The sequence below is a fragment of the Rhinopithecus roxellana genome, chromosome 8 (assembly GCF_007565055.1).
Source record: "Rhinopithecus roxellana isolate Shanxi Qingling chromosome 8, ASM756505v1, whole genome shotgun sequence".
In the NCBI taxonomy this organism is placed as follows: Eukaryota; Metazoa; Chordata; class Mammalia; order Primates; family Cercopithecidae; genus Rhinopithecus; species Rhinopithecus roxellana.
In genome coordinates, this window is record NC_044556.1 from 135,155,937 (window position 1) to 135,170,977 (window position 15,041).

Genomic DNA, 15,041 nt, shown 5'->3' on the forward strand with positions numbered 1-15,041 from the left:
ACAAGAGTGAAACTCCATCTCAAAAAAAAAAAAAAAAAAAAAAAAAAACTGGAGGTAGAGTGCCCGTCTTCTCTCTCCCCTTGCACAGCTCTAGGATGCATCATTCATGTTTTACTATGCCGCAGCCCAAGCTGAGACTCTAATCTCTTAGGCTGATTCAATGGAGAAGGAGAGATTGCTGAAATCAGAGAGCAGATAGAATAATCAAAAGAAGAATCTCTTTGAGAGGGTACAAAGGAATATGCCTTTGATAGGACAAGGTATAGTTTCTCCTTGTAACAGGAGAGATAGATGATGATGTATAGATTTCATACAGAGGAAATGAAGGAACTCTCTTTTAATGAAATACCTCAATAAATTGAGGTAAGATAGTTTATCGAACGTGAAGATGGGAAAAGGTCAGCAGATAGAAGAAAAGGTGTAAAATAATGTATAGAAAGGAAAAGCGAGTTTGTTAGATTAACCAGTTGCTGAGCAGTGTTAAACACCCATATGAGGCTGGTGAAATTTTTAAGTTATACCAAGGTGGTTTTCCCTTTTTCTCTTCCCCTACAGTGCTACATATCTGCACAAGTACAGCCCTGGCGGAGAACATAGATGGTTGAATTTATCCAGGGTTGGGATTTTGTTAGGCATGTTCTAAAGAGGCAGAGGAGAACCGACTTGATTACTCTCTGGGTCATCGATATACTCTAAGTGATAGTTTCCTTAATCAAGGTTGTCTAAGTGTTAAACTAAGGGAAAAAGGAAATTTTTTATTTCATATTTATATACATATTTGTGTATTTATGTATATTTATATAGAGAGGCTGAAACCTCACAAGCATATTTTATTAATACTTGAGCCCTTTATGAACAATAGCTATAGTTTCTATGTTTTTCTTATGGAGTAATCCATCTTTGACCATATAAAGAAAGCACAAGTATGATGGACTGCCAGTGGAAACAAGAAGCACAGGAACCTATTGAAAGCCACTTACTTATACCTGCATCTTGCTTTACAATTCTCACCATACTAGAACTCTCCTCAATCCGTAGGAGTTGATATTGGTGGCTTTAGAGCTGAGTAATCTATGTTCTCACTGCCAGCTTGTGGAGAGGGTAGTGAACCAAGTAGGATTCACTAATCACTCTACAGCAGGGGAGATAAGTCCTGAAATTTTACATTGGAACTCGAGATGCATTTTGGAGAGAAACTTATTTAGGCATGACAGTTAGATATAGCAATACATTTTATACTTTGGATATATTCTGGTATAAATCAGCTTCTGGGTTAGTGTGAGAAGCTGACTACTTTGTATAAAATTGCTCTGTGGAAAATAATTTTCGGGGTTCAAAAGTATTTTATAATGAAATTCTATTGAGCTATTTATAAACTAGAGACTACTTCTATTGGAATCTTATTTTAATAGCATGAAACATATAATTTATTGTGAAAATGGTGTAACTTTTGAAGATGGATGTTTTCTAAGGGTTAATTTAGCCCTAACTTTCTCATTTTGCAGGTAAGAAAGCAATGTTAAATAATTATTTAGACTAAGCTAGTTAATTTGACTAGAACTAGATCTAACCTAAGGTATATGATTCCAAATTCAATGTTTTTTTATTATACCAGGCTAATTTCCCACTAGTAAACTTTTAAATACATGAATATGTTACCTTTAGCATTAAAGTAAGAGCATTTATATAATATAGTGGTGGTGGGGCTGAGGGAAGCTGTAGGCGATTATAGCCAAAACAAAATTAGCTGTGAGTTGACAATGGCAGTGGCTGGGTGATGGGTACATATATGTTTGTTTTTACCATTTCCAGTATCTTTATATGTTTGAGCTTGTCCATAATAAAAAATTAAGTAGCTTTTAATTTTAAAGTGACTCTTTTACAGGAGGCAATAACAGATGGCTTAGAAATTGTGGTTTCACCTCGAAGTCTACACAGTGAATTAATGTGCCCAATTTGTTTGGATATGTTGAAGAACACCATGACTACGAAGGAGTGTTTACATCGTTTTTGTGCAGACTGCATCATCACAGCCCTTAGAAGTGGGTATGTTGAGAAGAGTTATTATACTAGGTACTTAAATTTACCATGAAAATGCTTTCCAGGGTTTGAGAAATACTTTTTCTTTTTCTTTTTTTTTTGAGACAGAGTTTTGCTCTTGCCCAAGCTGGAGTGCTGCAGTGGTGCAATCTTGGTTCACTGCAACCTCTGCCTCCTGGAGGTTCAAGCGATTTTCCTGCCTCAGCCTCCAGAGTAGCTGGGATTACAGGCTTGTGCCACCATGGCCGGCCAATTTTTTAAATTATTTTTACTAGAGACGGGGTTTCAACACATTGGCCAGGTTTCAGCATGTTGAAGTCCCGACCTCAGGTGATCCACCCACCTTGGCCTCCCAAAGTGCTGGGATTACAGACATGAGTCACTGCACCTGGCCGAGAAATACATTTCCTTTCCTTTCTTCTTTTTCTTCTTTCCCCTTTCGTCTTACTCCTTTCCCCTTTCCCCTTTCTCCTTTCCTTTCCTTTCCTGAGATGGAGTCTCACTCTGTCACCCAGGCTGGAGTGTAGTGGCACGATCTTGGCTCACTGCAACCTCCACCTCCTGGGTTCAAGCGATTCTCCTGCCTCATCCTCCTGAGTAGCTGGGATTACAGGCATGTGCCACCACGCCTGGCTAATTTTTCTATTTTTATTAGAGGGGGAGTTTCACCGTGTTGGTCAGGCTGGTCTCGAACTCCTTACCTCGTGATCCACCCGCCTTGGCCTCCCAAAGTGCTGAGATTACAGGCGTGAGCCACTGCACCCAGCCGAGAAATACATTTTCTATAAGTGTTTGATTGAGAACTAGAAATCTTTCTGAAGTATAAGTTTTAATTGTAGGAAAATCTTTGTATTGAAATCACTGATTTTTAGACACTTCATAGGATGAGTATTTGTTTTGAGGAAATTACAAAGCGTAAAACCATGATTTTTCCACTTAAGTGTATAAAATACTATACTTATGAAAGTATTATTTCAATAAAATAATTTATTACATATAAATTAACATATATATTAGTGGGTATTTTTTCCTTGCAAAGCATGCATATTGGAAAGGGGAAATTTAAATTAGAAGAGAATAGATTTTTATTTCTAAGATGGTTATTTATGAATTATCTTTGGAAATACTCAAATTTTTTCTTTTGACAAGTGGTATAGAGTGTTTGAGGTTTCCAGAATCTTGCTTACCCACTAGTCAGAGTTTCAAGGAAATTCAGGTTAATCGGTTTACATTTCTGTGACTTATTAAAGGTATTGGAATTAAGGTGAATATCCAGAAGCCAGATATTTTTGTCTTAGTCCAAAGATACTAGCATTGTTTACATTTGCTTTCCCCTCCTTTTATTTAGCAACAAAGAATGTCCTACCTGTCGGAAAAAACTAGTTTCCAAAAGATCACTAAGGCCAGACCCAAACTTTGATGCACTCATCAGCAAAATTTATCCAAGTCGTGATGAGTATGAAGCTCATCAAGAGAGAGTATTAGCCAGGATCAACAAGCACAATAATCAGCAAGCACTCAGTCACAGCATTGAGGAAGGACTGAAGATACAGGCCATGAACAGGTATATGGGAAAGAGGGTCAGAGAGGGTAGCTATTTTTCTGAATACTTTATTAACAATTAAATTTACTTTTTGAAAAAGTTAAAATACAGTAACAAATAGTTGTACTGCATGATTACTTTTCATGCAGGTATAATACATGCCTCCAGGCATAATAGGGTATTTCATTTAAAATACTAGAATCTCTCTTGTACCTACTTTTTTCTCAACTTACCATTCTATTTCTCCTCTTCTTTTTATAGCAAAATTCCTTGAAAGAGTTGTATCTCCAATTCTTTTCCCATTCTTTTATGAACCTCCTCCAATCAGACATTCATCCTCACCACCCCATCATATTGCTGTTACCTATTAGTGATCTCTTCATTGTGCCATCTAATGACTGATTCTCAGACCTCGTCTTACTTAGCAGCATTTGACACAATTAATTTCTCCCTTCTCTTTAAATAATTTTCTTCACCTGGCTTTCAGGAGGCCATCGTCTCTTGGTTCCCTTTGTATGTCATTAACTGTTTCTTTACTTGTTTCTTTTGTACTTTTTATTTCAATTTCCCTAACTGTTAAAGATGGTGTGTCCCAGAGACCAGTGTTTGTTTCTGTCAAAATCTGTCTCCAAATTATCTTACTCAGTTTTATGGTTTTATTTACCATCTGTATGCTGATGACTCCCAAATTTATATAGCCAGCCTGGACTTAACCTGAATTTTAGACACATCTCCTTATGGGTATCTAATAAGCATCTCAAACTTAACATGATGAATACTGAACTTACTCCCTACTTCTCTTCATTCTTACTCATTTCGGGTGATGGCAACTCCATCATTCTACTTGCTTAAGCCAGAAACTTTAGAGTTGGTTTTTTTTTTTTTTGAGATGGAGTCTTGCTCTGTCACCCAGGCCAGAGTGCAGTGGCACCATCTTGGCTCACTGCAACCTCTCCCTCCTGGGTTCCAGCGATTCCCCTGCTTCAGCTCCTGGGACTACAGGCGCACGCCACCACACCTGGCTAATTTTTGTATTTTTTAGTAGAGACGTGGTTTCGCCATATTGACCAGGCTGGTCTCGAACTCCTGACCTCGTGATCCGCCCGCCTCAGCTTCCCAAAGTGCTGAGATTACAGGCGTGATCCACCACACGCGGCCTTGGAGTCGCTTTTAAATCTCTTTCACACATCCTGTATTCCAATCTGTAAATAAATAAATACCTTTTGCTTTCTCCATAGTATATCCAGATTTAGGCCACAACAGTCTTTCATTTGATGTATTGAAATAAGTTCCCAACTGGTTTTTCTACTTCCCGTGCTTACTCCCACATAGTCTATTCTCAGCACAGCAGCCAGAGATACTGTTAAATTGAAAGGAAGATCATGGTTTTCCTTTGCTCAGAGCCTTCTAATAACTTCTATTCACATTCAGATTCAGGCTAAAAACCAAAAGACCCTATATAAGGTGGGCGTTTTCCCTACCCTCATCTTCTTTTCCTCTCTGACATTATCGTCTGATTTATTCAGGCCTCAAGGAGAATCATTATTTTCCATAGAAGGAGATAATAGTAAAGCCCCATCTCAGTCTAGTGGTTTTCGCCTTGGCTGAACATCACACTCACTCAGAAAACTTGTAGGCATCATCCCCGTCCCAGTAATCAGGGTCCAGGATTTCTGCTTTTAAGGTTCCATAGATGATTCTGTAGTGTGGTCAAGGTCAAAAACCACTGACTTAAAGGTTAAAAGATGTGCTCCATCCTGACAGTATTAAACTGGCCTACCACTCTGTTTACCAAAGTATAATGTACTAAATGTTAAATGTATTTATTTTTAAAAGAATTTTACATTCCTAAGAGTTGGAAGGACTTTAATGGTTGTTCAATTTAACCGTTTGCTAAAAGCAGGACTCTCCTAGCAAATATTCCTTTGGTTTTGCTTGTACATTTCTAGTGGTGGGGCTGTGTGATAGGCACTGCTTTCTTTTGTTGGCAACTTTATCACAGCTTCCTTACTGTTCTTCAGACTCACCAAGCATTCTTCTGCCTCAGAGCCTTTGTACTTACACTACTCTATTTCAGGAACCCTCTTCTTCCAAATAATCCACATGGCACACCACCTCACTTTCTTAGCAGGTATCTGCTTAAGTTCTCATCTTCCATTCTAGGACTCTATAATTCCTTACCTTCCCTGCCTCATTTTTTTCCCCATAGCACGTATCACTCTCTGATGTGTGACCTGCTACACTAGAATATGACCCCTAAGAGGGAAGAGACTGTTTCAGTATCATTGATTCTTATTAACACCATTATTTAGAACCATGCTTGGCTTAAAGTAGTAGCTGCTCAGTAAATATTTATCGATGTGTGAATTTTTAAGTTCTTCCTTTACATTGAATTAAAATTAGTCTCTTGTGTGCAGCAGTGTGGGTTTGTCTTATGTTGAAATGCTTATGTTGACTTTTACATATATTTCAGATTCTGCTTCTGTCTTTTCAAATACTTTTATATAGATATATGTTCGTACGTGTCCCTCCAAAGGCTTAATATTCACATTCCTCATTTTTTTGTTCCTCATATGACTCTCAAGATTTGTGTCATTCTTAAAATGCTATCCTTAGGACAGTATGTAGTATCATAGATGTGATTTGATAAATGTAGGATATAATAGATTATTAATGTTCTTTATATGAACATTATTCTTTAAATGCTACCTGCAGTGACATTAATGTAGCTCTGTCACATCAATCCTTTTTTGGAAAGAGATATGGGATAAAAATAAATATATTGAGTCTTAATAAACCTGTTAGGTCATTGTAATTTATGGTCAACTAAAATTTGCTTTAGTTGTGGATTTTAGAAGATATTTTCGTCTTTATGTTGTGCTATTAATTTTTCGTCCCATTATTTTAGCCTGTTCATACCTTTTTTTTCAAAAGTCGTGGTAAAAGACATATAACAGAATTTTCCATCTTAACCATTTGTAAGTGTAGAGTTCAGGAGTGTTAAGTACATTCTTTTTTTTTTTTAAATGATCGGCTCCTCAAAGCTGAACATTCACAGTGTTGTGCAACCAATCTACAGAACTCTTCATCTTATAAAATTGAAACCCTGTATCCATTAAGCACTAACTCCTCATTTCTCCCTCCCCCCAGTTCCCGATAACTGTCATTCTACTTTGTTTCATGAATTTGACTTCTTTAGATACCTCACATGAGTGAAATCATGCAGTGTTTGGACTTCTGGGTTTTCTGTTGTTGTTATTTACTATTATTAATTTCTCTTTTTACTTGACTATAGGCCACCAAGTTACGTATTTGTACTTTGGTGCCTGGTTTATATTACTTAAATGACCTCAGCATGTCTATTCATATTGTGTGTGGTAGGATTTTCTTCCTTTTTAGGGCTGAATAATATTCCATTGTGCGTGCTTACATATTTTTGAATCATCGTTTGTTATTTAACATTCTGGTCATCCCCTCTTAGTTTTGCAATGATCTATAAATTTTACAAGCAGGATTTTTTTTTTTTTTTTTTTTTTTGGAGCATGAGTTCTTGAGCATCTTTCCTAACTATTGGACTGTTATTTCCTTGTTCTGGCAATAAACATAATGACAGTATTCTTACAAATGCAAGGCATTCTTTCATACTTCTTTTTCATCATATATTCCTTCTTCTTTTTTTTTTTTTTTAATCTATAAAGTTAGGGACGCAGGCAATGTGGTAGAAAGAATGTGGTCTGGTTCACATCCTAGCTCTAGCTCTGGCACTTACTAGCTGTATAACCTTAGGCAAATTATTTAATCTTGTACCTGAGTTTCTCTGCTTTTCTCAACTAGAAAATGACAGTAATGGTAACTGCCTTGACAGGTTGTTTTGAAGAGTAAACAAGATTGTATGTATAAAGTGCCTTGCCCGGTAATTAGTTTTAGTATCTGAGCTTGTTAGAGTGCAGCTTCTGTATCCACATTGGTTATTTAGGTACCATCGCATTTTCCTCAGATTCATTTTGTATTGCCTCAGCTGACTTTGAGGAAGGTCAGCAGGGAGAAAGTACTTACTATTCTTCTTAAATTTTGTTTCCTTAAGAATTTCTTTAAAGAGGCATAAATATCTTCCCTAAGAACTTTTACATTTTCGTATCTGAATCATGCCTTCAGACCTGTAACCTCATGACATAAAATGATCACAATATAAAGATTTGTCAATTAATTCTTAAAGTCTTTTGTTTAATAAAGAAAACTATTTTTAAGAGATAGCGTCTCACTCTGACCCAGGGCAGAGTACAGTGGAGTGATCCTAGTTCACTGCACTCTTGAACTCCTGGGCTCAAGCCGTCCTCCTGTGTCAGCTTCCCAAGTAGCTGAGATAATAGGTGCACCACCACCCCCAGCTACTTAATGTTTTTTGTTGTTGGTAGAGACAGAATCTTGCTTTGTTGCCCAAGCAGGTCTCAAATTCCTGGCCTCAAGCTCCTCCCATCTTGGCCTCTCAGTGTGTTGGGTTTACAGGTGTGAACCACCATGCCTGGCCAGTAAAATTATTAAGTGAATAGAAACAGTTGTTAAATTATTTAAATGTTTGCCTGTGAGTGAGAGAGATTTTTTTAGATCTTTCAGGAACATGTGGGAAACAATGTCATCCAACTCAGAGCAAATTCAGTTACCAGTATGTTTTGGAATTCTAAAGTTCAGTAGCAAACATGTTTCAGATTTGTTGCTTTAAAGACCTAAAAGTAAATTTTATGCATCCTTTTTTCCCTCTTGACTAGACTGCAGCGAGGCAAGAAACAACAGATTGAAAATGGTAGTGGAGCAGAAGATAATGGTGACAGTTCACACTGTAGTAATGCCTCCACACATAGCAATCAGGAAGCAGGCCCTAGTAACAAACGGACCAAAACATCTGATGATTCTGGGCTTGAGCTTGATAATAACAATGCAGCAATGGCAATTGATCCAGTAATGGATGGTGCTAGTGAAATTGAATTAGTATTCAGGCCTCATCCCACACTTATGGAAAAAGATGACAGTGCACAGACGAGGTAAGTGTGTGGATTAGTTTCAGATTATCTAAATTCAGAATGTTTACTTTGGAGGTAAAAGGCAGTCTTGTGTAAGAAGTAGGAGCAATATTTGTCATCCCATTGATTGCGGGGGTTCAGTTACTAGCTGCCTTAGATTGTTGTTTTCTTCCTTCCTCCCTCATGTGCTTTCCACCCAAAGTTGCACATCTGAAAGGAATGACTCTCCTTGGTAGAGAAGGTAAAGGGGCCCATTCAAATTTCTCAACAATGATACTAGAGTACCAATAGGCTCTAAAACTCATGCTGGCAAGAATGGCACTTTACTACCGTATCTCCAGCACACTGCCTGCCGTTGAGTACAGATAAGCATCAAATATTTATTGAATGAGGGATTGAATGATATATTATGCTTTAGAAATCCTTAATGCACTTTTCTTTTTTTTTGAGATGGAGTCTTGCTGTGTCACCAGGCTGGAGTGCAGTGGCGTGATTTCAGCTCGCTGTAGCCTCTGCCTCCTGGATTCAAGCGATTCTCCTGCCTCAGTCTCCTGAATAGCTAGGACTGCAGGCTCGTGCCACCAAGCCCAGCTAATTTTTATATTTTTAGTAGGGACAGGGTTTTACCATGTTGGCCAGGATGGTCTCGTTCTCTTGACCTCGTGATCTGCCTGCCTTGACCTCCCATAGTGCTGGGATTACAGGCGCAAGCCACCGTGCCTGGCCTCTTTTTTTCTTTTTTGAGATGGAGTCTTGCTCTGTCTCCCAGGCTGGAGTACAGTGGCGCGATCTTGCCTCACTACAACCTTTGCCTCCCGGGTTCAAGCGAGTCTTCTGCCTCAGCCTCCCCTGAGTAGCTGGAATTACACGTGCCCGCCACAACACCTGGCTAATTTTTGTATTTTTAGTAGAGACGGGGTTTTACCATGTTGGCCAGGCTGGTCTTGAACTCCTGACCTCAAGTGATCCACCCTCTTCAGCCTCCCAAAATGTTGGGATTACAGGTGTGAGCTACCACACCCGGCCCAAATGAACATTTCTATGCTTAGTCTTAAAAAAGACATTTTAATTCTTAGACAATAAGAAATTAGCTTCTATTCTGTTTCTGTTGCTGCTATAGCCAGCAGATTCTGGTCATTCAGGTTTGGGGATATGTTGTTCCTTTTTCCCCCTTAGTGCTTTGTGTATTTGTTTGATTTTTGTCACTGTGTATCATATTTTGCAGAAGGTAAGGTAGGTAAAGCTTTTGTAGACTGACAGTAAGATATTGAGTGTTTACTTTCCCCTTTTCTGTGCCTATCAGTAAGAAATTTAGATTGTAGAGCGGTAGATTTCTGATACTATTTTGTCAACAATTGAGACATTTCCGTTTTACTTAGTTTTTAAGAAATATATTCCATAATTTAAGTACATTTTTCTCATTGGCATATTCTAGAAATGAAATTTTTAATTATTTATTCTTCTAGATACATAAAGACTTCTGGTAACGCCACTGTTGATCACTTATCCAAGTATCTGGCTGTGAGGTTAGCTTTAGAAGAACTTCGAAGCAAAGGTGAATCAAACCAGATGAACCTTGATACAGCCAGTGAGAAGCAGTATACCATTTATATAGCAACAGCCAGTGGCCAGTTCACTGTGAGTATTTAAAATAATAGGCTGTTGAAACTGGGAGCACATTGACCAACTGAGTGGCAAGTGGTGGGGTAGAATCTAATAAATAATGTAAAAAACCGTAACACAGTGTTAAGTGACAAGTAGTTATTCCTAAGATTGAATAAAAAGATTCTGTGAACTTCAATTTTAGTTTCATTTCATTATTATAGTTTGTGCAGTTTTCATAATTTCTTTCTTTTTTGTTTTAGGTACTAAACGGCTCTTTTTCTTTGGAATTGGTCAGTGAGAAATACTGGAAAGTGAATAAACCCATGGAACTTTACTACGCACCTACAAAGGAGCACAAATGAGCTTTCAAAAACCAATTCTGAGACTGAACTTTTTTATAGCCTATTTCTTTAATATTAAAGATATACTGGCATTACTTTTATGGACAGATCTTGGATATGTTGTTCAATTTTCTTTCTGAGCCAGACTCGTTTATGCTATTCAAATCTTTTCCCCTTAATTTAAGATTTCCTTTTTGGAAGGGATTGCAATTATTCAGTGTTTTTTTCTTTTCTTTAAAAAAATATATCTAAAATTTCTTGTGATTTTTTTTTTTCCCCACAAAGTGTAGTTCCACTTGGAGCACCCTTTTGACCCAGGAATTTTTCAGTTTCTGTATTCTTATAAGATTCAGTTGGCTGTCCTTTTCCCGCTCCCCTTAAAAGATTTTTAATCATACAGAATGTTAAATATGTATTCTGACTTTTTTCCCCCCGGAGTCTTGTATATTTATAGTTTTCTATATAAACTGTAGTATCTTCATGAAGACCCAAGGCTCAAATTTACTGTCCTTAAAAACAATTCTCATAGGATTATTCTTTTCATGGTATTTTCTTCCATAATATCTCATTTTAAAAAGTTCTTGATGAACTTAGTGTCCATTGTCATGCAGTGTTATTTTTTTTCCATTCTTTTTCCCCGTAATTTTGGAATTTCTGGTCCTTTTGGAAAGAATCAAACAAAATCTTAAGTTCTATGAGAACTTGGTTCATTGACAGATTTTGCTGAAGAAAGAAAAATTAAATTGGTAGTAAAATATAGTCTTCAAGTATATATTTGAGAGTGCTTTTTTTTTATTAGTTCTGCTGTCACTTCATTTCCTTTATTATATGTGATTTTTTCCCATTAAAATATCAGAGATAATGGAGATATTTTGCACTTTAGCCTTGATGAAAAGTACAAGATATGTTCAGAACTTCCCTAATTTTTTTCTTACTTGTAGCCACATAAGTTTCAAGAATAACATGGCACACAGAACAATGGAAAAAAGTTTGTTTCCATTGGAAAAGTATATCATTTTGGGGTTGCCACATCAGTTTATAAGTTTGGCGCTCTTCTAACTACACTCTGTAGAAGGTTAATGGAGCTTGAGCCCTGCTTTGATATGTAGTGAAAGATAATTCTGTAGAAAAACATCAGCCAGTAGGGTAAAGTCATTCTACTGTTCTTAATTTTTATATTGAGGGACAATGTTGGATGTTTGGGTGCCAGAAGGCTTTTTTGACAGGTCAGAAATAAGATTGACTTGTGTGTTGTATTTCATCTCTCTCCAGACTCTAGGTATGTTTCCAAGTTTATATATCACAGTATTTAAAAAGACATGTTTGCATTGAGAAATTAACCCTAAAGGGTTTTTGATAGGAGGGTGTAGACCTCCAGTACCTTTGTAACTAAAGTCTGTCTAGTCATTGTAAATATTTATCTGTCAGTTTTGACAGATTGGGGCCAGCTTGATGTTTTAAATCTTCAGCCTGGTATGAAAACTTAAAGGTATATATTCAATTTTTTACCATTTTATTGAAAATATTTAAAATCTGTTTTTACAGGGTTTTTTTTTTTTTTGTAATCTGTGCCATGAAATTTGAAAACCACCAAAAATCAAGGGAACTTTTATATATTCAATTCATTTTCTGGTGTAATGTTAAAGTTGTATAGATTGTTAATGCATGCCCACTGAATATAACCCTGGTTTTGTGATAAAACTGCTTAGATTTTGTTGATGACGTTAGATTAGTAGTTGCATTACATAACTAAATTCCCATTGTGATTATTAATTGAAATTTTGTCTTTAAGCAGAGTTATTTGTGAAGATAAGCTTTGTGCTTAGAGAATGTATGTGTTTTTATCTGTTAGTATGGGAGGATATAAACTGCATCATTAGTGAAATTATTGGTTGTGTAATCCTTTGTGAAATATAATTCTAGGTATTTGATAGGGTATTGAGTGTATTTTGTGTGTGTGTGTGGATGTGTGTTGGGGTAGGGGGAGAGGAGATGCTGTTGGCCATCACTACCAACCAAGGTTTCAAAAAGTATTATCTAAGTAATTTCTGTTATCACTATCTCAACTGAGGAACAAAAGGCTCACCACAAGTGGTGTGAAGGCTTTGGGTACTTATTTCTAAATTTTTTTTATGGTAACATACACATAATCAAATTTACAATTTTAACCATTTTAAAGCACATAATTCAGTGGGGTTAGGTAAATTCACTCTCCTGTGTAATGATCACTACTGTCTACTTGTAAAACTTTTTCATCACCCCAAACAGAAACTCTGTGTGCAATTGCAGTAATGCATTTCTCTTCTTAACCCTTAGCAACCTCTATGCTACTTTCTTTTTTTGAATTTGACTATTTTAGGTGTCTCATGTTAAGTGGAATCACACATTATTTCCAAGGTTCATGTGATAGCATGTATCAGAATTTCATTCCTATTTATGGCTGAATAATATTGTATGTATATGCCACATTTTGTTTATCCATTCCTCTGTTGATGGAGACTTTTGGTAATACTGCAGCGAACATTATTGTAGAAGTATATAATTGAGTTCTGCCTTCTGTTATTTTGGGTATATATGAAGGAACAGAATTACTGCATCATATGATTATGTTTAATTTTTTGAGGAACTCCAAACTGTTTTCCATAGCAGCTTCATTCTTTTATATTCCCACCACCAATGAACAAGGGTTCTGGTTTTTTTGCATCCTCTGTAATACTTGTTATTTTATTTTCTTCTTTTTAAAATAATTATCCGAAGGGGTATCCTTATGATAGCTGTCTTATTGGATGTCTCCTTTCATTGTGGTTTTAATTTGCATTTCCCTAATAGCTTGTGATGCTGAGCATCTTTTCCTGTACTTATTGGCCGTTTGTGTGTTTTCTGTGAAGAAATGTGTATTCATGTCCTTCACCCATTTTTGATTGGGTTCTGTTATTGTTGAGTAGTGGACATTCTTTATTCTAGCTAGTAATCCATTATCAGATACATGATTTGCAAATATTTTCTCCCATTCTGTGGGTTTTCTTTTGATTCCCTTGATCATTGACAGAATTTGATGTACAGAATTTTTTTATTTTGGTGAAGTCTAGTATATGTGTGTTTTTTCTTTTGGCTGTGCTATTGGTGTCATATTCAGGAAGATTGCCAAATCCAGTGTCATGAAGATACTCCTCTTTTAAGAGTTTTGTAGTTTTAGCTCTTGGTCTTTGATCCATTTTGAGTTTTGTATATGGTGAAAGTTCAGTGTCCAGCTTTGTTCATTTGTATTTGGATATGCAGTTTTCTTTTTTTTTTTTTTTTTTTTTTTGAGACGGAGTCTCGCTCTGTCACCCAGGCTGGAGTGCAGTGGCTGGATCTCAGCTCACTGCAAGCTCCGCCTCCCGGGTTTACGCCATTCTCCTGCCTCAGCCTCCCGAGTAGCTGGGACTACAGGCGCCCGCCACCTTGCCCAGCTACTTTTTTGTATTTTTTAGTAGAGACAGGGTTTCATGGTGTTAGCCAGGATGGTCTTGATCTCCTGACCTCATGATCCACCCGTCTCGGCCTCCCAAAGTGCTGGGATTACAGGCTTGAGCCACCGCGCCTGGCTGGATATCCAGTTTTCTTAGCCCTTTCTCCACTGAATGATCTTGGTGCTCTTGTTCTAAATCATATGTGAGGGTTTATTTCTGGGTGTTGTATTCTATTGGTCTATATGTTTGTTCTTATGCCAGTACCACACTATTTTGATTATTTTAGCTTTGTAATAAGTTTTGCATTATATCATTTCTAACCCTTTGAGTCTTAGGAAGACAGTATTTCCTTTGTGCACATTTGAGAAGACAAAGGCTCAGGATTCTGATTTGGATAACTAAATGTGAGGTAACTGAAATGCCAAGTGAGAAAAGGCATCTCTTAAATTCCCATTGTATTTCTATTCAGAAAAGTTTCAATTTCCCCCAAAATAGCCTCAACCCCCCCCCCCCCCCCCAGAAAAAATCACACTCCAGAGAATTATCACTCTTGACCTATCTGTAACCTCACTGAAAAGCTCTTTTCTCTGAGCATGTCTTTGACTGGACTCAGCTCACTTTGCTTAAAAAGCTCTATTTGCATGGTGTTTGTGAAAAACAGTTCCCTGCAGTTGTTTAACACAGCACTTGGCTGAGGCATGTGGGGCTAAAAAGCAGCTGAGTAAAAAGTAAGAAATGTAGAGGGTTTTGGAAAGTTCCATTATGTTCCTGGGAATCTCAGAGGCCATGCGTATGTGCAAGACTGTTTGCATGTCCAAGAAAAAAATCTAAGGCACTAACCTCACCTGTAGCTGACATTGAGGCTGTGTGCCAGCAGGAAGTGAAGGGTAAGCCACAGTTGTAAACTATATGCTGGAGCTTTGAAGGCATATCCCAGACAGAGTGCTTTAGCAAGACAGAGACTGGTTCAGAGCATTTGAAGAAGTCTGTCTAGTTATTAGCTGACCACTAAGCTAATGAAGCAGAGACTTCAGTGGTCACA

At 37.2% G+C, this 15,041-nt stretch overlaps 1 protein-coding gene across 1 annotated transcript in view; it reads left to right on the plus strand.

Annotated features, from left to right (window-relative positions):
* Positions 1–12,432, plus strand: part of RNF2 (ring finger protein 2) — a 55,637-nt gene extending 43,205 nt beyond the window's left edge. Inside the window, exons 3-7 of the mRNA XM_030936872.1 lie at positions 1,886–2,046; positions 3,389–3,604; positions 8,350–8,622; positions 10,068–10,239; positions 10,467–12,432. Coding sequence (XP_030792732.1) covers positions 1,886–2,046; positions 3,389–3,604; positions 8,350–8,622; positions 10,068–10,239; positions 10,467–10,568 — 924 coding nt within the window. The 3' untranslated portion in view covers positions 10,569–12,432. The remainder of the gene's footprint in view (positions 1–1,885; positions 2,047–3,388; positions 3,605–8,349; positions 8,623–10,067; positions 10,240–10,466) is intronic.
* The last annotated feature ends 2,609 nt before the right edge of the window (positions 12,433–15,041 follow it).